The sequence below is a fragment of the Alosa alosa genome, chromosome 2 (genome assembly GCF_017589495.1).
Source record: "Alosa alosa isolate M-15738 ecotype Scorff River chromosome 2, AALO_Geno_1.1, whole genome shotgun sequence".
NCBI classification, from domain to species: domain Eukaryota; kingdom Metazoa; phylum Chordata; class Actinopteri; order Clupeiformes; family Clupeidae; genus Alosa; species Alosa alosa.
In genome coordinates, this window is record NC_063190.1 from 9,382,728 (window position 1) to 9,406,077 (window position 23,350).

Consider the following 23,350-nt stretch of genomic DNA (forward strand, 5'->3'; position numbering starts at 1 on the left):
CCGGTGATAAAGTTCTGGAGGTTCTTGGCTGAAGCGTTCAGCTTGTGTGACAGTGTTCTCAGGTTCTCAGTCTCTAACCCATAGTTCTGCAAGAACACATCCATTCATTACTATGGGAGCTTGGCCCACTCCACACTTAATGAGATAAGAGATGAGAATGGCTGAACACTATACCTCTGGATACTATACAAACACAGTCAGACACACACACACACACACACACACACACACACACACACACACACACACACACACACACACACACACACACACACACACACACACACACACACACACACACACACACACACACACCACCAATCCACCCACCCACCTACACACACACGAATACAAACACCGCTTATGTGTGTGTGTCTCTCTGTCTTTCTCTCTCTCTCTCTCTCACACACACAAACACACACACACACACAGATAAAAACATATCTTCACACATTTATTTTCTCTCGCTCACTCTTCCTTTCTCTCTCTCTCTCTCACACACACACACACACACACACATGCTCACCAGAGCACAGAGCAGGTCCACAGCCTCCAGGATGAGCTCCTGGTGTCCGATGCGTGTCACCCCCAGCTCCTCCAGCTCCTGGTGGGTGATGTGCAGGAGCTGCTCTCCGTTGATGCGCTCACGCTCAAACGTCTTTATGTACTGGAGCAGACAGTCGTCCAACCCTGCCACGGACACAGACACAGACACGGGTTAGGAGGACATTTGGGCTTGTTATGGCGTCAGTTGATGCTAACAGATTCTATCTCATCTCTGATTTGAGTGCCTGATGCAATATTGGTGTGTGGATGGCCTCAGGGATTTTGTGTATGTCTCATGTAAGGTGTCACATTAGAATATCCTGTGTGCCTTTTCTGGTTATGGATACTTGACTTCTGCTTTTCCTTAGAAAATGGTACATAAAATACTTAGAATACTTCTGCGATTGAATGACTACATACAGTAAACTACACTTCAGACTATTTTCAATAAGGCAATTAACTGTAAAAGCCTCAACTAAAGCAGTGACCCCTAAATTACTGACGTCACTCCAGACAGCACAAAGCAATGAATCAGTTCAGATAGTTGAGGTGAGTAGTACTCTTTCAAGTTGAGTCAGTATTAGAAATTTGCGCTGGTACTTGAAGATCCTTGGAAGCAGGTGGCAAGAAGGAAAACCACAAAGTTACAAACCACGCCCACTAACTTAAGCACAGCCAATCGATTTACCAAAGTACATGTTGTCTGTCGTCACACATTCAAACCATGCCCACTAACTTAAGCACAGCCAATCAATGCATGAGGAATGTGGTTTACCAAAGCACATGTTGTCTGTCGTCACACATTGATTTTTATGTGATCTTAAGGACCCTTCAGCAGGGGAGTTTGGAACATTCTAACAAGATTCTGTTCCGTGTTGAATTCCATGTTGAATTCAATGAACACACCAACACACATTCAACATCCAACACACACAAACTATTAAACCAGACAGACAGGACAGGGTATAGGATCTCTCGTTTAAAAAAAAAAAAAAAAACTTGACCATTCTTGCATTTGCATTTAAAAACACTATGATCCAAACTTCCAAAACTGTAGTCAGATACCAGAAGACCATTGGTAGATATAGACATAAAAAACATATTATGTCCTTGAGGCCAAACTGACATTATGTTTTACGGGACCACAAAATGTCACTTTTATCTTAACATAGGTATGACAGAAGACCAACAAGTGTAACCTTTTTTGCTTCAGTAGATAAAGCAAAATTCACACTTCAGTACTGTCCTCAACAAGCATCCAATCTGGGCTTTATCTTGAACACAAGCAGGGCATGTGACATAGCCATAATACTGACTGCAACTGCAAATGGCACAGATGAAATGGCAAGCAATTCCTCCCCCTTTGTGTGGAGATGGAAATAAGGATTTTGGTTTTCTACATTAATATGGTGTTTTAGCCGTTTCACATTTTCACATCATCCCATTTGAGACCCACTGATGGCCACAGCTCATATAGTGTTCCTTTAGTCACAGATGTGTCTGCCAATATCAGGAGATTGTATTTTTGACCATCACAATGATCATCTGCTGCTCAGATTTTCAGAATTCAACGGTTACATTTCTGATTTGAATTATTTTCATTAATTACATCTGCACAATATCTATTCACACATTTAAACCTACCACTGCGATATGTGTGCAAATTGCTCATGGATTTGTGTATGTGTGTATGGCCAAGCCGGAGGATGTCCTTCAAATTAAACGCTCGTGGGGTTTCCATTCTGTTCCCCATGCTTCAGCAATGCGCGCTGCTTGGCAACGGTTGCTGGGAGACCAGGAGGTAAGGCCCTGCTCTAGATGAGCCGTGTGAGTGGAAGAGTGTGACTCGAGTAAGGAGCGTGAGGAGAGGCAAGAGCGTGGAAACAGGGCTGTGTGTTTGTATGGGGACGTGAGGACTAACAGGAGAGTGTTTTGACTATGAGGAGTGTGTGTGTGTGTGTACAGAGACATGAGAGCCATGAGGAGTGCATGTGTGTATGTAAGGAGTCATGATGATGAGTCCTCAACTAGTCTTGCTGATCCTAGCACTTACCACCTGACTAGAACTGACACTCAACTGTTTAAAAACAGTACTCACTGATGCACTTATTCTTACTGGACTCTACCTTTTTTAAATTGTCCTAGAATTGTTGAGAGAATTGCTTTACAATGTTGTTAGTCGCTTTGGTTAAAAATGCGTCAGCCAAATGTAATGTAATGTAATGTAATGTAATGAAGAGTGTGTGTACAAGGTGGAGATATAAACAAACAAATAAGACATAAACAAATCTTGCACACAGGAAGAAAGCTGTTAGGTCTTTTTTACATTTTATTTTATTCTCAAAAAACAAACGTTTGCATCATGTAAAGCAGATCTGTTGGTTACCCAACATAATAAGCTATTTTAAATGTAAAGCTTCCAATGCATATCGCCCCATGTGTCCGAACCCGACTACAATTTCTAAATATTTGTCTGAACCCGACCCGTCGGGTACCGTCGGGCTCGGGTCGGGTAGCCACACTCTAGTCTGTATGGGGAGGTGAGAGTGTGTGAGTGGACTATGAGAACTGTGTTTGTATGTACTGTGATGTCTGGACTATGAGGAGTGTGTGTATGTACAGTATGGGGACGTGAGGACTACAAGGAGTAGGAGAACAGGAGTGTGTATGGAGACTTCTGGACTATGTGTGTGTATAGAGACGTGAAAATTGAGTGAGTGTGTGTATGGGGACATGAGGACTATGGAGAGTATGACACTGTAAGGAGTGTGATGGGTGAGTACAATGGAGTGTGTAAAAATGAGTATGAAAAGCATGGGCCATCATGCCAGGCCATTTAAGCAGCACTACTCAGCAAAAAGGAACTGTGAAAAGACAAAAAAAAAAACAGAAATAGATTCATTGTGCCAAACAATGTACACTGACATCTTGGTCTGTAATGAAGAAGACATTATTTTGACAGTTGCCAGTATTTGCTTTGCAAAAAGCATGATCATGATGTCCCCATATAGAGCAAGCATATGGTTTCTATGTAACGGCAATGAATAAAGAGAAAAAAGGATTCTGCCTGCATATTGTTTATATGTGTGTGCAACACATAAATAGGATGGGAGGTTAAAGCTTGTTAAAGGAATACTCTTATTGTACAGTAGTCACCTTAAATCCACATCAAGCAAGAAGTACACTAGGGAGGTATTCCATTCCTCCAGGTTCCTCCCCTCCCTTCCACCCTGCCCAAACACAGATGACCCTGAGCTTCTCTGATTAAACACCCTGGCTTGCTGAGACACTTATTCCATGATTCTCAAGCTTTTACTGTAAATAAACCAATTAGCTAACTTGCTTTTGCTAAGATGGAGAAATGTACAGTGTCACATGGCTCATTACCATCCCTCAGTTATGATAAGCAGTTGTAGATAGCTGATGTGTGCTACTTTTGCAGATTATTATGCTAATTTATGCTCGTAAATTCTTGCTCATGATATTACAAGTTCACTAAAGACCAGCACAGACCCCAGCGTTATATTACAGAACACATTTGTGCTGGTCAATTTATATTTATAGCCATCTAAAGGATAAGAGCAAACTCAATTCAGGCACTCTGCTATAAGTATACAAATCTGTCAACAAGCACAACCTGTCCATGCCCCATTTTCAGCAGTGCTGCATTGTACTGTATGTTTGGGAAACATACAGTAACCAAACTGACTAATTTTACAGTTTGTGCTGATTACATACACACTTTTTGCATAATTTGACTCACTCCAACTCTACACACTCTTGTCAAAGCTCTACAGACAAGCCACAAAAGACATAGCACTTGGAGATGAATTACTCAATGTCAAAGTGAAACCCTGCAGTCGAAACATAACAATCCTTTTCCAAAATGACCCACACATGCACTATTTGAATTACTCTTTCACATCAGCAACAACACACTGATGTGATTTATACAAAACACTTTATATTGAAACTAAAAATGAAACAGAAATAACTTGAGGAAAATGTAATAAAAAGTATATATAGTAATTGCAAGGGATGGGGTGGCAGGTTTATAGATTCTGTTTTCAATTGGGATCTGGCTAGATTTCACTCCAAAGTCTCTTCCATATAACAACAACAACAACAACAACAACAACAACAACAACAACAAAACAAAACCACATTTTCTTTATTTTCACCCCTAAGAGACCATGCCACTGTAGGCATTCTCATCCAATAAATTTGACTTCATATCCAATGATGTAGAAATGTTCAACTGGACTTCAATAGGATATTAGCCATAAGTGCTGAGACACATGCTCACAATGGGGTAAAATGAGGTATACATATACAGTACCAACATTTATGGTCAAATAGTAATTTCTTACAGAAAACAATGAAATGCACATCTCAACTCTCCTCTTTGCTAGTCCTCACATTAAAGTCACATTGCACATGCACTCCTCGTCTTTGTCATCATCTGCAACTCCATGGGCTTTAACTCACTAGATAGCAACACATCTGACTGACAAGCTATTCTCAATTGAAAACTTTCAGACCAAGAGATGAAAAAAAAGACTTGAGATATGGTAAAGCAGTGCCCTTGGTTGGGTTTGGCATTAATGATCATCAGTGTTGATGCAAATGTTTTTTTTTGTGAGTTGAGCTAGTAGCTCTTGTGCTAGACATGCAGCTTCCCTAGAATCTATCACAGCGTTATCACACCGGCAGCAGCCTCTACTGCGAGGGGACTTGTGCATTGTGCTGAGTTCTTGGCCCGACTGCTCACTCTCCTCTCCTCTCTCTCTCCTCTGCCGAGACTCACAGTTCTCCCCCTCTCACTCCATTTCAATGTTTATCTGTGTGCAGCTCACAGAGCGAGGAAGCAGCAGGCACCTGGCCAAGTGCAAGCGCACGCCCGTCAGCCCTGCATGCTCGCGTGGCTCAGCTCGGAGACGCATCTACTCTCACACACACACGGACGGACACACACACACACACACACACACACACACACACACACACACACACACACACACACACACACACACACACACACACACATTCATTGTGCCTCAGGAACTGGAATTGCTGCTGCTCATCAGGGCTCAGATGGGGCTCCTGAAAACAGCTGCTGCTTCAGGCCAACACACTCGCAACCTATCCACGTTAGAAACTTTCAAATGTTCCCCTGTGATGATTAGTCAGAACAGAAGACCCCTCTTGTTCTTAAGAGTGCATCTGGCCACATCTTGTCCCTTACGAGCTCTCATCAACATGGGAAAGACACCTATTGTGTAAAGGCATGCACCTAATCACCCTCTGAGAGAGAAATGTATTGTTTCACTTCATTATCAGAAATACTTCTACTACTGCAATATTGAAACATTATTCTTTGCTGCTCAAAACACACTGCTTACTGTACAAGCACATTGTGTCATGTTTTCAAGAAATAATAAAAACAACTGTCCCAGTGTCCATATTTTCCATTAAAATGTCAGTTGAAACAGATACCAATCTACTTGATCCATTTTACTGCTGTGCTGACAGCCGTTTGACCAGTGGCAATTTGAGGCAGCATAACTCATGCTTGTATCTGTGAACAACAAGTACCGGTACTCCAAATATCCTTATTGCAATTCTCAGGCTTCATTTGGGCAGGCAATCCGGGCATATTAATGCCTGTTCCAAGTAGATTTCTATAAATCGTGCTTTGTGCAACACTACTTATATTAAGTATGACTTCTGCTGCTGCAATTATATCTCAGAACTCTCTCAGAACTTTTCTTAGAATTATAAGGCACTGTGACTGTTAATTAAGCATTACATATGTATAACAGACACTAAAAAACACACATGTTGCTCCCGACATGGGAAATCATATCGCAATATTTGCAATGCAATGACTCCAAACTAATGGAAATGTGATTGAAAATAAAACATTTTTCATTGGCTTTCCCTGCAGATTGTTAGCATGTTTAGCATGCCAAGATATCCTTATCTCATTACTGTTACTCTGTTGTGGTGCCTGATTGGAGACCTACATGATGAAGTCATGAAGTAAGGGAAGCGTTAAATGTTTCAAAAGTGTTGACAGTATGGATTTTGTCTTCAGGTGAATTGTTTGAAACAGACACAAAAATGAGTCAATAAAATGTCTGTGTGTTTTTTCCCCCCAAAGAAACATTTTGGAGGGCATATCTTATTCAGTTTCCAGACAGTCAAGCAATTTATTGCCTATAAAATCACCTACTCCACTAACTCTACTCCACTGTCTAGTCCACTGTAGCATCTGTAATGGGTATTGGCTGTATTGCTTTGCATACAAGTATAGTGGTTGTGTGTGTGCATATGTATGTATGTGTGTGTGTGTGTGTGTGTGTGTGTGTGTGTGTGTGTGTGTGTGTGTGTGTGTGTGTGCATTTCTGGATAGTTTGGCTATGTGTGGTACTGTACAGTCCTACTTCAACTCTTATTTTTTTAATAACTTTTTCTGCTGCCTTGTAGGCTACTGAATCTATACACTGTTTCAACATTTCCACTCAAACACACCTCCTATATGTGTCAGTTGGACAACACAAATGCTCACTTAACAGTTTTGTCATCTGTATACATGTAATAATCTGCAGGCCCTGTGGAGGAGATGTCGAAGGAAGATCAATGGAATTCTTACCACTGGACTGTTGAAACACACAGAATGCAGAGCAAAGCCACTATTGCTAAATGTGTAGTTTTAAAGGTTCAACAGTTTCATTGCCTGCTTAGAAATATGGCTTATACAATAAAGGAATAGCAGTCAGGACTTTACTATAATATGAAAAATCTAAACCGCCAGGAGATGCTTTTGTGTGGCAGTCTGTGGATAAATGTTGTCCATGGTGCAGCTTCCCTGAGGTTTAGGGAACGTTTGAAGTAGATCCTGTGGAAAATCTCACGAAAATATATCTTCTGACAAAATACTGTAATGTTTTACTGTTGTCAAACACCCTCATATAAACAGATCAGTTGCACAATGTAAAACAGTGGCTCAGAGAACCATGGATGTCGCCTATAGAGGATACACATGTGTTTGGGAGAAAACACCAAAAATGTCTTTCCAGCAATCAATGAGGTTCTTTGGCTGAATGCAGGTCAATGCCACCATTATGACAGTGCCATTGATGTATAGGTGTTGTCAGCAATAACAGCATGAAGCACAAATTGACAGCACTGCTGAAGATTGACATGTGATGTGAATTGTAATGCGTGAACATTTTGAAATAATGTGATAATGGATTATGGATTCATTACAGTGATTCCCTTTGAAGCAAGGCCTCTCCCAGGAAAATATGTTGTCAAATGTACTTAACTTGGAGATTTTGTTCAAATGCCACAGATTAATTATCACATTGGTGTGATTACGACAGAAAAAGAGAATATTTCCATAATAGTGAACTGATCTGTCAACCATTAGGAAGATACCCACTGAGTGACAAGAACCAGGCAACTTGCTCAGAGAGCTATGAGCAAAGGATTGTGATGTCCTCTGATCAAATATGCAAGAAGTTTGGATGACCCCTGATGAGTTTTCTGACAGCAGACATCTTATATGAAGTGGCCCTGAAGTCCCCCACCAACACTCTCCTCCTGCCTACTTTGCGCCTCTGGTGGTTTGTCGGGCTCTCTACCACAAGCGTGTTTCATTCAGCACACGAGGAGGACCACATATTCCCATCTCAAGACCAGAGTTTAGAGACCACAGCGTGTCATCTTATGAAAGATTCAAGAGTGTCATGACAGCGGACAACACATTACACACAGCTGCCCGACATACCATGCAGTGAGTGACATATCCCCATGGAGCAGCCCCTAAGCATGGGAATGTCTGGGTGAAGCTATGAAAGCTTCATGATCCCTCTCATCACCACCACTCATGTGTTACAGCGGACACCATCTTCAGCAGCACAGCACTGCACACATCTCCAAACCTCTCAAAGCCATTTGCGTGCAGCTGTTCTATGGTGGGCCTACATCAGACGGCATGCTACATTATATCTCAGACAAGCTGAAGGAAAACAATGAATGCAGTGTGTGTGTGTTGTGTATTGTAACGGAGATTTAGAGAGAGAGAGAGAGAGAGAGAGGCAGTATGAAGTCATCTAAATGTGAAACACTGAGGTCACTGATTGTTGCACATCTTTGATTACACATCTCGCACATTATCACCTTCTCGCTGACGACGCGCTGATCATACACCATGGCGTTCCTCGGAAGCCGAGGCGCAAAATGGCAAACATGCGATCAATATTCATTGAACTCAGCAACATGGCCTCATAAAATATGCTCGGCATTCCTTAAGAATTCAGATTAGCAACCTGCTATTTCAAATGAATGTCCGCTGTCTACCTCTGTAGAATAAGAAATAATGCGTCCATGTGTGTATGTGCGCGCGTGCGTATGTATGTGTGTATGTGTGTGTGTGAGTGTGTGTTGCACATTCTATGAATACCTTTCATCCAATCCAGCACTTGTTTGGGAGTCCATTTACTGATGGGTTCCATTACCAAAGCCATTGTTGATATCCGTATGTCCTCCGGATAAGATCCGCACTGAGGAGATGAACCATCCGATCTTGGATATCAAAAATATTACATGAATGACCATGGGATCCTGTCACTCACACACAGACGCAGGGCGCGCGGCAGGACCATGGCTGCTGGATACATCCTCGGGAAGGACTGCGACGGTGGGGTCCACGCGCGCTCACATCCGTCTCTCCACCCCGCCCCCCTCCATCGCTCTCTCTCCCTCTCTCTGTAACCCACCGAGAAGAACCAGAGACTTGCTTCAGCGATGCGGTACAATCACATGGTCCACGCGTTCGTCTTTGGTGAGGTGCAGAGATGTGTCACGTTTGTCTAAATATCAGCTGCTCAACTTAACCTATTAAAAAAATCTTCTATATGTTTATATTTAGATTACAATTCATCAAAGGTGCTGGAATCATCCAATTCTGTATCACTAGCATTTACGTCAGCTACGTGCAGCGTTTCTCAGCTGTACGTCCTGATGCTCTGAGCGTGCCCATTTGGTCGCTCACTGACGTAATTTTTAGCCAATATAAGTTTGAGCTGGAAAAGTATAGATCGGCGTATTTATCCAATGGCAGTCCTTCAGTGTGAGGTAACTGTCATGAGCTGCTCAATGAAAAGCAAGTCGTCGATAGCGAAGGATGAATGTGTCACCACTCTAAATTACTATGGAGGGGACTGACCATTTGAGATAGAGATGAGTGTGTGTGTGTGAGAGAGAGAGAGAGAGAGTGTGTGTGTGTGTGTGTGAGAGAGAGAGAGAGAGAGAGAGAGTGTGTGTGTATGTATGAGAGAGAAAGAGAGAGATAGAGAGAAAGAGAGAGAGAGACTTTCACACTCCACAACTGATGCCAGGCTTAATTGCCCATGTAAGTGCCAGTGGTGGATGTATGTGTGAAACAGCACATTTCTCACAAGCTGTTACAGTGGCTCTGATGCCTACACATAGGACTCTCACATGTACACATACTTTGCCCCCCCCCTCTCTCTCTCACTCACACACACACACACACACACAGACACAAACACACACACACACACACACACACACACACACACACACACACCACATGCTCACACAAATCCTGCAGGTCCTGTGCCCTAACAGCAGGTAGCGCTGTGTGCTTGGCACAATATCTATGCAGAAGGGCATGGACTAAGTGCCAGTGATTTGGCTATGGGCACAGAGCCCATTACAGTAACAAGCACATACTAGACATACCCATTGAGACATTCACAACCACATACCGGTATTTAATAGATTATGGGAAAAGCACAAATAATTAGCAGCACATAATTTTAGGGCTCAGAAAATCATTTATAAGCTAATTGAACCAACCCTGCACATAAGGTATTATTATGGTCTATCTATGTTCAGGGGTATAATAGGACACAGTGTGGTCCTGTCCTTCTCTGTTAGCACTCTACAGTATATACTGTATAGGGCTAGTAGTAAGGCTAGTAAAACTGTGTTATACATTTTGTGACGATCCACAGATGTGACAGCACACAGTGATTTGTCTGTGTATACTAGATGGCTACTACAGTGCTGTCCATGTTCCCATTCTGTTTGGGTTTAGCAAGTTACAGTAAAAGTGTCGAGCTTGGCAGGCAGGGACTTGAGGATGAAGAGTTGACATATTAATGGTCAACTGACCACTCAGTTTTTATTGGTCGGCTGAGGGGCAGATATCCTCAGCTCAGGAGAGCTGAAATGCGAGCTGGACGGCAGGCTGCAGGTGCTGAGGTAGTGAATGGAGTCAGTGGCAGGTCTGTCCTCCTGTGCCATCCACTGGCCACTGGGTACTGTCGGGTCCCTGGGCACCATCGCGGGCACCAGGCCAGGGCTCACAGAGGCCCCGCCGCGCGCCAGACTGTCCTGCATGTGCTGGCGGTACACCTCCAGCAGCTTGGTCTCCAGGTATCCGTTCAGCATGGAGTTGGACAGTCTCTCGTGGCTCCTGATGGAGTCCAGCCCTTGCATGCTGGGTTCTATCACCAAGTAGCCATCGTCGTTGTGCTGGGCCTGGTTCCCGAGCCATGGACCGGGCTCCCTCGCCACTTCAGGCCCTGGTAGTGCCTCCATCTCTCCTAGGTCCTGGGAAAGAAGCAGGGGGCCATCGTCGGACGGCACCACCAGCCACTGCGGGCTCTGGGAGCTGCGGTCTCCAAGATGGTCCCCTCCCAGCTGCAGGTCGGGGTAGTTCTTGCACAGGCTGGGGCAGCACCAGGAGCGATAGAGCTCCAGACCCCAGTACTCGTCTGCACTGCTCCTGGGGACCGAGCGGCTGGCAGAGCCTGGGACTCTTATCAGGCGAGTCTTATCAGGCTGCTCTGGAGCTGTCTTTCTCCCAGCTGGAAAACACACACACACACAATACAAAGACAAAATGATCTTAAACTGATCACAATCAGAGTAGACAACTGACACAGAGAAGATAACTTCTACTCTCATTGTGTGACAGCCCAGTGAAACCTCTCTGTACACATTGATATTAGAGCTAAAGTGATATTGTGGTCAGATCAACAGACGCTTTCAGAGATCTAAGACAGACAAATGCCACATCTCTCAGAAGAGTGATCTGACAAAACTGTTAAAACTGTCAAATACACTACAGTGTATTTCACCTTCACCCAAGATGGGGCTGATCACAGTTGCTAAGTATATGATAGCAAATCATCAGTCATCATAAATCTTCATAATAGTGACTGAACAAGCTGGATTTATACTCTGCAGAGGTACTTGTCTTTGTGAATACTGTTATAAAATGTAATGTGGACAACACACCTTCAATGTACTAATAATGTACTGTGCCTCTTGTGCATCTGATATGTCTTAAATTGATAAATATTTAACAGTGATATGGCACTCAATTTTCTGATAGCCTAGCCATTATGTAACATACTTTATGGAAAATATGTTAAAATATATGCTATATAATACATAATATAATATATTATATATAAACTTTATGGGTCTTAATTTGAATGATGAGCAAGTCTTAAGTCTATTAAAGTTGATTTAAAAATAGGCAAAATCTGTTTGCTAATTAACACCATAGACAAGCCTTGAACCACAAACATGGATGAGTCTGGTCAGTGCTCCTATATGCCACATAGCCATAGTTCATGTATGAGAAATAATGACATTACATTTCCTAGTGTCTATGATCAACAAAACCACTTGAACTTTTGACACACTGAGAGTGATTCAACTTCCCCACACCTTTAACGCACACTTCCCTTCCTGTTAGGTGTGGGCTAGCACAATGGAACACCTTAAAACCACTACACAGAGTCAGCCAATGGTCACATAAGGGACAACCCCTCTATTCTCATCAAGCCCCTAAACACAGCATCTTTATCAACACACACATGACACATTCACTTCAGTTTCTTGAGTGCTACCAGAGCAAATAAAAGAGGTGGGGGGATAGCCACAATTTTCAAGACGTCTTTTCAGTGCAATCAGTCGTCATTCGGTGACTTTACTTCATTTGAATATCTGTGTGCATGCATGCGTGCAAGTCTTCTCCTTAGATTTTATTACTGACAATTTACAGGCCTCCAAAACATTCAGCTAAAGTTTTTCTTGAAGAGCTAGGTGAACTGCTATCAGTTGTTTGCATAGAGTTTGACTGTCTTATTATATCAAGGGATCTAAACTTGCATGTGGATAATCCTGAAAACAATTATGCCGAGGAATTCATTGCACTAATCGATACTTTCTCCCTAACACAGCATGTACAGGGGCCAACACACTCTCTCGGCCATACCCTCGACCTTGTTATCACAAAGGGTCTCGATGTCTCTACAGCTGTTAAAGACCTGGCCTTATCTGATAATTTCTGCGTGTTTTTTGATGTGTCTATGTCCCCACACACTCAAAACACAGCTATGATGGTAAAAAGGAGAATCATAAATGATCAGACAAGTGCTCTCTTTGAGCAAGCACTTTCACTAAAGTCAAGTCAACTGGCAGACTCTGAAGACTTATTTGATCACTTTAATGCAAAAATGGCAAACATTATGGATGACATTGCTCCATTACAATTCAAGAAAGTTAAGGACAAACAGAAAGCACCATGGAGGCAAAATCCAGCAGTTAAACTTCTAAAAAGAGAGTGTAGGAAGACTGAAAGAAAATGGCGTATATACAAACTTCAGATCCACTATGAAATCCATAAAGAGATGCTCCGCACATATAACTCTGAAATATGCAAAGCAAGACAGTCTTTCTTTTCTAACATTATCAATAGAAGTTCAAATAACACTCGTATTCTATTTTCAACTGTTGATAAGTTAACAAATCCCCCCTCACAATTAGTGCCTGAACTTCTCTCAACTAATAAATGCAATAAGTTTTCATCTTTTTTTAAAGGTAAAATTGACAAAATCAGATTCAACATATCTGCTCAATTGCAAATTCAACAACCTGAACTTCCAGCAACAAACAGAGGGAAACTAAACTTGATGTCAGAGTTCAGCTTGATAGACTACGAAACACTTGAAAAAACGGTACAGAATCTCAGCTCTTCCACATGTGTCTTAGACACTCTGCCTACCAATTTCTTCAAAACTGTTTTTCACCTCATAGCGGCGGATGTCCTTCAAATTGTAAATGTATCACTGCTGTCTGGCACTTTTCCTAAGTCACTGAAAACAGCTGTTGTAAAGCCACTTTTCAAGAAGAATAACCTAGATGCCTCCAAACAATTACAGGCCCATATCCAATCTACCTTTTATTGGCAGAATTATTGAAAAAGTAGTCTTTAATCAATCAACCACCTTCCTAACATCAAATGGGTATTTTGATTACTTTCAGTCTGGTTTTCGGGCAAATCACAGCACTGAAACAGCTCTCATTAAAGTTTCCAATGACATACGCCTCAACACAGATTCAGGTAAAACATCAGTCCTAGTGCTACTGGACCTTAGTGCAGCATTTGACACTGTTGATCACAATATTTTACTACACAGACTGGAACACTGGGTTGGATTTACAGGCATAGTTATCAGCTGGCTAAAATCATATGTACAAGAAAGGAGCTTCTTTGTTGCCATCGGAAACTGTACCTCAACACCAACATCCTTTACCTGTGGTGTTCCCCAGGGGTCGATCTTGGGGCCACTATTATTCAACCTCTATATGCTCCCACTTGGACAAATCATTCAAAATAATTTGATTTCATATCATAGCTATGCAGATGACACACAAATTTACTTAGCTCTATCACCAAACGACTATGGTCCTCTTGAATCTATGTGTCAGTGTATAGAACAAATCAACACCTGGATGTCTCAAAATTTTCTTCAGCTGAACAAAGAAAAAACTGAAGTAATTATATTTGGTAAAAATTAGGAAAGACTTAGGGTTGCCACTCTCCTTGACACAAAAGGGTTGAAGGCAAAGGATACTGTTAAAAATCTTGGTGTATTAATTGACAGTGATCTAAATTTCAACAGCCACATGAAAGCTTATAACTAAATCAGCTTTTACCACCTCAAAAAATATTGCCAAACTCAGAGGGCTGATGTCAAAACATGACTTAGAAAAACTCATTCATGCATTTATCTCCAGCAGGGTTGATTACTGCAATGGACTGTTCACAGGCCTTCCTAAAAAGACTATTAAACAGCTTCAGGTGATACAAAATGCAGCAGCTAGGACTTTAACAAAAACTAAAAGAACTGACCACATTACTCCAATTCTTAAGTCCTTGCACTGGCTTAAGTCACAGAATTTACTTTAAAGCACTATTGCTTGTTTATAAATCAGTAAATGGAGCAGGACCTAAATACTTGTCAGACATGCTTCAGCAGTACACACTATGCGGCTCAGCTGTGGAACCAACTTTCGGATGACATTAAAAAGGCCCCAACTGTAGCCAGTTTTAAATCTAGACTTAAGACCAAACTGTTCTCAGATGCTTTCTGCTAACTGTGCCGAGTTACAAATTCTGAATCTGCCTTGATAATTATTCTACTTTGTCTTTTATTAGTTTTTTTACTACTTTTGCCTTTGTTTTGCTTACTAATTATTCTTTATTTTTAAATGATTTTACCTTGTGTTTTATGTTTTCTTTTTATTATGATCTTTACCTTTTAACTATTCTTTGACTATATTGTCCTTCTATGCTTTTATTTATTATTATTGTTTGGTTTTGTTTATGTAAAGCACATTGAATGACCTCTGTGTATGAAATGTGCTATATAAATAAACTTGACTTGACTTGACTTGACTTGAAATTAAAGGAACCGTATTTGTAGTACCAGTTTTGGCCACAATCTTACATACGGTTCCTTTAATATGAATAAATATGTATGCAGTTCATTGACACAGAAAAACCAGTATCAGTCTTTACACAGATCAATGGTTTCAGTATTATATACTCAGTACATTTCCTACCTTTGGTAGACCTGTGAGTTCGTGATGACCGGGGAAAGCTGTTGTCTACACAGGTTTCAGCAGGGGGCGCTGTTGGACTGCTTTTGAGCTGTTTGGTTGCAGGGGAGTCCACACTGTACCCCCTGTACTTCAGTGTGGTCAGGAAGCTTTCACTCAGCATGTTCCGACACCAACATAAATACCGCAGGAGGTACAACAACATAAAGCACAGCCAAACATAAATATACTTGCATAGTTATATAATTTACAAAAGGAGAGATCAAGTTCCACCTTATAACCGTGACACAGACAAATCATATGCTGTTCACAGAACACTGATTATCTAAAGGTAAACCTTTTAGCTGTGACACCATATAGCTCATTATATTGCTGCATTGTTGTCAGTTTACCTCACCCTTAACATAAAAAATATCCATATACTTTAAGTCTTCAGAAGATTTTAAGAACTGAAAGTGCAACCTTTTGTACACACCATTGCACATCAAAAATATTACAAGCTCCTTCCATGGATAGTTCACATTTCTGTATGTAGGTATGTAATCGAAGGTTGTGTCCAGTCACCTGTAATACACCAACATACATAAGTACGTAAAAACCCAACTTACCATCAAATGATACCCACCCAAATGAATAAGCAGGAAATGTGAAAGAGTGTATCAGTTGTATGACACCAGATTTAATATAGCCTTCTGCTTCCTGTTTATGGTCTGCTGACCTTCTAACTTAAATGTGTGTCCAGGTGAATTCACACCTGTAGGGGTGTCTAAATAGCTGTTGCTCACTTCATGGAAGTGGTAAGTCCAACTCTAAAGCTGCATGATGATTTCTGAACTCCAAAAAAGTCTTCTTAAAAAGAGGAAGTTTAAAAAGTTGCATTAAACCATCCCCCATTCTTCCTCTTGCCCTGTATGTCTATCACAAACTCTTACACGCACGCACACACACACACACACACACACACACACACACACACACACACACACACACACACACACACACACACACACACACACACACACACACACACACGGTTGTATGTTATTTGTCATGTCACGTATGTCACAGAGAAATTCTCATGAAATGCAATAAACAAGGAGTTTTTGTGAAAAGCATTGAAAAAAAGATATTTGCCTCATTCTAAATAAAAAGGGAAGTGTAAATAGCCACAACGTCCTGTTACCGGAACATCTGTGTGACAGGGCACTGTTATTCATCCTCACTGTTAGTCACTGTCAAAACAATTACAACAGATGACTTTTGAGTGGTTTTTATGTCTTTTAGTTCTGAGTCTGACTATTCATTTACTGTAAAGATCTTGTAAAATAGTTTTACAGGGACTCCTAGAGGTTAGTTTTAGAAATTGTAATCTACTTAACAACTCTGACAACCATGATGCAATCTAACATTATGCAATTCAGATTCCTAAGATTTGCTTATTGTCTTTCCAGTGAGTGTCCAGTACGGTAAATGTCTGACCATCACCAGTCTGGTGCTCATTCAACATGTTGAAATTGGGGAAATTTCATAAATGATCCATCAAGTCCTCTCAAATACATTCGTCATACAATTCTATCCTTGTTTGTTTATGGCAACGATTTGCAGATGCATGGAAGTACAGTCAATCGGAAGGCCAATCTACACCTAAAAATGATCATTATACTATGTTGATATAAATAAATGAATAAATAAATATAAACATAAATACTACATTAGTATTACTACATACTACATTACTACACGTGTGTGTTAGGACGATTCTAAGGGCCCAGCACTGACAGGGGGCAGAATTATTGTCTGTCATAGGGCCCAATTTTTCTCGTCGTTTCAGGTCTGAATGCCCAGCTTGTCTTCTCCAGACAGCGTTGTTATTGAAAGCGATGCTGAAATTCATAATGGATTCACCATGGTATTTCTATTTCTGCAATATATTTACGGTTTGCAGATGTTACTAGCGGACTCCAAATTTGCAATTGAGCATGACGCTCTCGTTTGCCGTGTGGCATTCCAACACATTCCTCATTATCCTCTCCTTCATGCCTCCTGTGGAGCTGATTCTGCCTTTCTCACACGTATTTTGGTTGTCCTGCGTTAGTTTTGCCTGGTTTGGGTGTTTTTTAATTATGGTTTTACACGTGAAATCGACTCGACATAAATGGGTTTGTCAGCTGAGTATTTGGCTGTTCACTCTCTGAAAATCACAACCCTGATATTGACCCTGACTAACTAAATGAGCAACTGAAACCATGAAGTCCAAAAAAGTCCATGAAAACCATGTAGTGTAATTTATTTACAAAACAAAATCTTGATGAACAAAAAAAAACGAAAACTCTAATACTAAACTGTGGTGAAAAGCTACAAAAGTTCATATAAACTCAAATGGACAAGGCCTACAATCTAATTTTGATGCTTTGGTTATCAGACGAGAGATTAAGCGCCCGAGTGAGGTTAAGGCAGAAGTCTGGTGCAGAGAGCTGAACTCAGGGAAGGAGAGGGTGCAGGATGACGCAGGAGGATGGATGCAGACTTTTCCATACACACATAAATCTCCATCTGATTTGGAATTACGGGGAATGGAGGGACACAGAGAGAGAGAGAGAGAGAGAGAGAGAGAGAGAGAGAGAGAGATGGAGATGGGAGGGAGGGATGGGTACCAGGCTTCCTGTCTGTGAACGTCGTTGAGAATCCACTTCGATGATGGTGACTGTTTTTCTACCTCTTGCGTCCTCCATTTTCTTTTGCCCTCTTTTTCTCTCATTTGCTCACTCTATCTGTCAGCGCCACGTCCACGTTCTGTCAAACTGTTAGTGTTGAGATTTGGACAGATTTGGTTTGTATAATGGTCATGGCGGGCGTAACAGTATAGCAGTCCAAGAGCCCACACACACACGCACACACACACACACACACACACACACACACACACACACACACACACACACACACACACACACATACACACACACACACACACACACACACACACACACACACACACACACACACACACACACACATTCCACAGTTTTGTCATGGATTTCGCATTGAGGGAGTGCTTCTGAACAGCAACAACCTGCTGCAAATTTCTTTCCTTAAACAGGCAAAACTGTATGGGCATGGATAAAGTGGGCATTCGTCTCTAGGGGTTTAAAGAAGCTTTGAGACCAGTGAAGTTTTGCTTTCTCGTGAAGTTTGTCTGTGAGTTCAGACTTGACACCGGACATGTTGCTGAAAAGTTGCTATTTTGCATGTTTTTTTCTTTTGTTGTTTTTGTCAAGAAAGATATAAATGTATTCTACTTATTTCTAATTTGATGTTTTTCCTTGCAACAATTATCCATCCACTTCACAGTGGTACACCTACAATTAATATTATCAAATTGGCGGTTTCTGTCACAGTTTTTTTAAAATGCTTACACACTAAATCTTTGCTTGTCACACAATTTTCTAAACATGTCTTCCAAACATCATAACCCCACACCAAATCTGCAAAACCATATTCTCAGTGTTTGACTCAGTTTCAATTCTCAGTGTTTGACTCAGTTTTCAATTGACTAAAACACATTTTGCAAAACACCACACACAATTTTCTACTTAACACACAAAAATCGAACAGGAAGTAACTTGATTTCATTTTTCAAACACAACCCATCAAAATGCCACACTAAATCACCAGTGCTTCACTCTCTCTCTTCACATGTGTAAACACTCATTACTTTATGGAACACCATCCAGTCATTGCCTTAGTATAGGCCTATAAATAGATACTCTACATGTAGGTATGGACCCTTTCAATCTGGCCGTAGAGGATTTCAGAACCAATGCAGATACTTTGACAGGAATGTTCTACAAAAAGTCGACTTTATGTACAGTAAAACTTTACTATATTTTTGTGTCTTTTTTGTGTTTTTGTGTCATTTTTCTATAGACCTATGAATACATACACAACCCCCCCCCCCACACACACACACACACACACACTTTTCTTTGGAAAAAGCAAAGTAAAATTTATAGTAGTCAGTCATTTCCATAGGCAAAATCAGCTTTTTCAGAACTCCATGTACATCTGGTGGTCATTGCCTCATCTGGTGGTCTATTTTGCTTTGCTTTGTTCTTGTTGGCTGTAAAATACTGTATTCACAACAGCAAATTATTTGGGAAAAATCACTATTTTTTGGCTTGCATTTTTACTGTGTATTTCAACTTCTCTTTGTACAGTGTAGATACCGTAACTTTCATTCTTGTATGGAAATACATAAAGCATATGAAAGACAGAAGAGCGTGCAACAGTGTGAGCAACAGTGTGTACATGATGTATCCAAAATATCATATTATGACAAAAGTGTTTGTAATGTGAGGCGAATGTTTGATTTAAAGATGTGTTTATGACATTTTGAATGTTGTGTGTCATTTTGCTGGAGATTTGAGGCATTTTGCATTTTGTGTGAGCAATTGTTGGTTTTGTGTGTGGAGTTGTGGAGAAAAATACAGACACAGTTTTGAAAGCTTGTGTAAACAGTTGTAAAAAACTGTAAAGCAACCAGCTCCATGCTGTCTGTGGCCTGGGAGGCTGTAATTGACAGTAGATATATGTGGATATTTGTTTTTTACTCTGGAAATGGGTCATTTTCACAGGACTGGCACAGGGTATGTGTCTCCTAGAATAGCTGTCTTGGGAATGTTTTACAGAGTTCATCAGGAGGGGTGTGGGAGGTCAGTGGTGGTCTCTCCTCTCTCCATTAAAACAAGCCTTAGGCCTGCTTCTCAGCGGGGTGTAAGCACGGGGACGATGCACAGGCTGGGTATTTTAAGAGCTTTCTGCTTTTCTTTTTCTGTGTGTGTGTGTGTGTGTGTGTGTGTGTGCATGTATGTGTTTGTGTGGAGGGTGATGGTGGGAGCACCCTGATGCAGTTCATAGGGCTCCACACAGGAAACCGCGAGGATCTGTGACCCGTGGTCCGAATTTAGGAGGTTTCATAAGGACGGATAGCTGATGCGGAGACGTGAGAACAAGACACGGCTCATTCCAGAGCCTCTCTCAGGCCTGTAGGATGGACAGAGTGTGCTGGGTCGTCCCATGAGGGCTCTCCGACATGGCCGACCCCGGGGCCCCCAGTTGAATTCAGCTGCCAAGGCCCTGTGCCTCCCTCTGTGGAGCAGAAACAGCTGCCTGTGAACAGCCCAGGAGCAGAGCCACCATGGCAACTACAACATACATGACATGACACACATCTTCTTCCTATTAAGTCATGAGAAGCATATTTAACACAATACTGTATCAGAGATATTCATAGCACATTGTGCTTGGACATCCCTTTGACCTACACAGCCTCCGCCCATAAGGGTCATATGCAGTACATCTTCCTTTGGCATATTCTTTGTCTCCAATACATGTCATATGCCAAATGAAATGGTTATGGACACATTCATAATAAAAGACATACACATAACTTTGAGTTACATGAAAATATTTACTTACATAAACTGTATGCGATAATATATAATTGTGATAATGTAGGAAATGACTATGAAATGTGCCAGTTTTGGGGGTAGATTCATGCTTTATTCTGATTAAAGTCATACAATTTCCTCTCAATTTCTTTCCTTTTTTTTGTACAGAAAGTTGAGTGTTTGCTGTTCAATTTGATAATTGATATGTTTCCACCTAATTTGTCACATCAGAGACAATACTATTATGTCCCCACATATACAGTAGGTTGGAGATATAGTGTTGTGTCCCCACTTAAACAGTAGGTTGGAGATACAGGTTGGACCCATGAGCAGACCCAAATAAGGTTATATTCAACGAAGGCACAGTGTGAAGTCAAAATAAGCAGTGACAAAAAAACTTTCAAAACAAGTCCAGATACAGAAAGCTCAGAAAACAGAAATAAGAACCAGGGGTTCAAGGCAACGCAGGCACACAAAGGCCTGAGAACAAAAAGATGCATAAAAAAGACAGAACGTCAACTAGAGAAAAAACACACTGACAATGGCGTGTTCTACAGTACAGTATCAAACCTGATGTGGACAAACGTTGCTGATGCTGATCACAGACATAGGCTCACATTACATACTTAGAAATGTACAATTATGATAATTAGAACAGATTTGAACCATACTGCTGACTCCACTTTGCTTTTCTCCAGTGTTCAACGGTGTGCCTCAGAATCCCTTGCAATCCATAGGGAACACTGCTGTGAGGAATGTCCATATAAAGATATGGCAGAGTCGGCCTTCTGTTCTGTGCCACAGCCCAATCCAACAAAAAAGACTTAAATTCAAGGTCGAAAGTGTATAGTCACAAAGGGCCCTGCAACAGTTTTTGTATCGGCAATAGAGATGTAGCTGTTGATAATGGAAGTAGAACATTTCCCTAGTGGCAAAAATGTCAAAATAATTGTGCATTGCAAAGTACACTCGATTGACTCTTGTCCTTTTCTGAAGTTGCTGCTGTTGGAAAGGGCTGAGCAATGCAAGGTGATGCGTGACCTATATGACTGATCATACAACAATATCATATATATTACATATGTGCTTTTAGTGCCAAATATGGTGTATCATTTCATTAGGTCAGAAAAGAATCATGTATTTTCAATAGAACTTTACCAGAGGGCCAAACGTAGCATTTTATAAGATTTCCTTCAACAGTGCCCAAAACTCTCATGTGTGAGTAGTTCCATGGTTCAGCAGTGTAATGCTGCTGTCTTCCAACAATACTGGGCAAAAAAAGATTTGTTCAAAATTGATTTGAAGAGCCAAAAATTAGAGAGGCTAAATTGTCCTTTTCCACATATAAAGTGCAATACGCGGTCCATAACCTTTGGCATTATTTTGTGATTGAGACTGCATTTCCTCTCCAGCTCAAATTCCACAAAGATTAAGATATATATATATATATTTTTTTTTTATCTTTTCTTGCCTTCCAGCAAAACAGTGAGGTCATAAGCAATAGCCACTGCTCTGTTTACGTAGCTTATCCTCTTACATTTATCAAATAGTGAGATGACCCTACAGACGGCCCTCAGATAGGTGATCTCTGGTCAACTTTCCTTCTTGTTCCTCCGTTCTTTTCTGCTCGACAATGCTGTAATGTTTTGTACTTGCCATTTTCTTTGCACAATGTCGTGCAAGGGTGTGTTATTGTTCTGTAGCTGGCTTCCAACATTTCTTCAGTTTTGGTGTTGAGCAATGACAGGAGGTTCCCAAGTGCGTTATAACACCTCTCAACAGTCCCTCTTATTCATCAGATGAAGTTTTAGGAGAACGTGGAATCCTGGAAAAGTAATACAAAGCTCACAGGAAGCATTGCGCATACAGGTTACCGAAAGTAAAGGGAAAGAATTAGACAGATAGGCTACAAGAGAAACAGCTACAAGATCAAAATACCCATAGGTCCATATTTAGGAGATCACAAACAAAAGACATAGTGCTTCTTGTTTTCCCCGGAAACTGTGGAGACACTTATCTGCCCCAAACGGAAGAGCTCATGTTCTTGGTTAATCAGATAATTGGCATGTTTATAAGGGCAAGATCCCCTCCACACACTCACACACTTACACACACACATATGCATGCACACTTCTGTGAGTCTTGGCAAACCCCCACACACATACATCTGCATGAAAAAAAGAACTCAAGCCCAGCCGATGCCACTAAAGTAAGGCCTCTTCTTCCTTAATTGTCATTAATGATGCTACTAAAGATGATGTTACTTACAAGATGTGAAATTACACAAGACAGATCACCTGACCTCAAATCTGAGCCATCTTATTTATTTGCATTACTTCGGTAACTGGAGAATGTTTTGATGTTTCCCAGGCAGCATACCAAGAACGGCTAGTACG

General features: G+C 41.1%; 2 protein-coding genes across 3 annotated transcripts in view; both read right to left on the reverse strand.

Annotated features, from left to right (window-relative positions):
• The window catches only part of si:ch211-26b3.4 (connector enhancer of kinase suppressor of ras 2), a 34,537-nt gene extending 25,009 nt beyond the window's left edge, over nt 1-9,528 (reverse strand). The window contains exons 1-3 of the mRNA XM_048231927.1: nt 9,017-9,528; nt 527-690; nt 1-86 (exon numbers count right to left, since the gene is read on the reverse strand). The exon at nt 1-86 is cut by the window's left edge and continues 117 nt beyond it. Coding sequence (XP_048087884.1) covers nt 1-86; nt 527-690; nt 9,017-9,080 — 314 coding nt within the window. The 5' untranslated portion in view covers nt 9,081-9,528. The remainder of the gene's footprint in view (nt 87-526; nt 691-9,016) is intronic.
• Nucleotides 9,529-10,327: 799 nt separating this feature from the next.
• Nucleotides 10,328-16,378, reverse strand: si:dkey-237j10.2 (uncharacterized protein LOC568721 homolog). 2 transcript variants are annotated; one of them, XM_048231783.1, is made up of 3 exons: nt 16,113-16,378; nt 15,508-15,677; nt 10,328-11,453 (listed from the first exon to the last, which is right to left on the reverse strand). In XM_048231783.1, exons 2-3 carry the CDS (start codon nt 15,665-15,667, stop codon nt 10,759-10,761), a joined length of 855 nt encoding a protein of 284 aa, XP_048087740.1. In that variant the 5' UTR covers nt 15,668-15,677; nt 16,113-16,378; the 3' UTR covers nt 10,328-10,758. The 2 variants fall into 2 exon arrangements, with proteins under 2 accessions (XP_048087740.1, XP_048087731.1); XM_048231774.1 differs by having other exon boundaries at nt 15,508-16,378.
• Nucleotides 16,379-23,350: the final 6,972 nt, after the last annotated feature.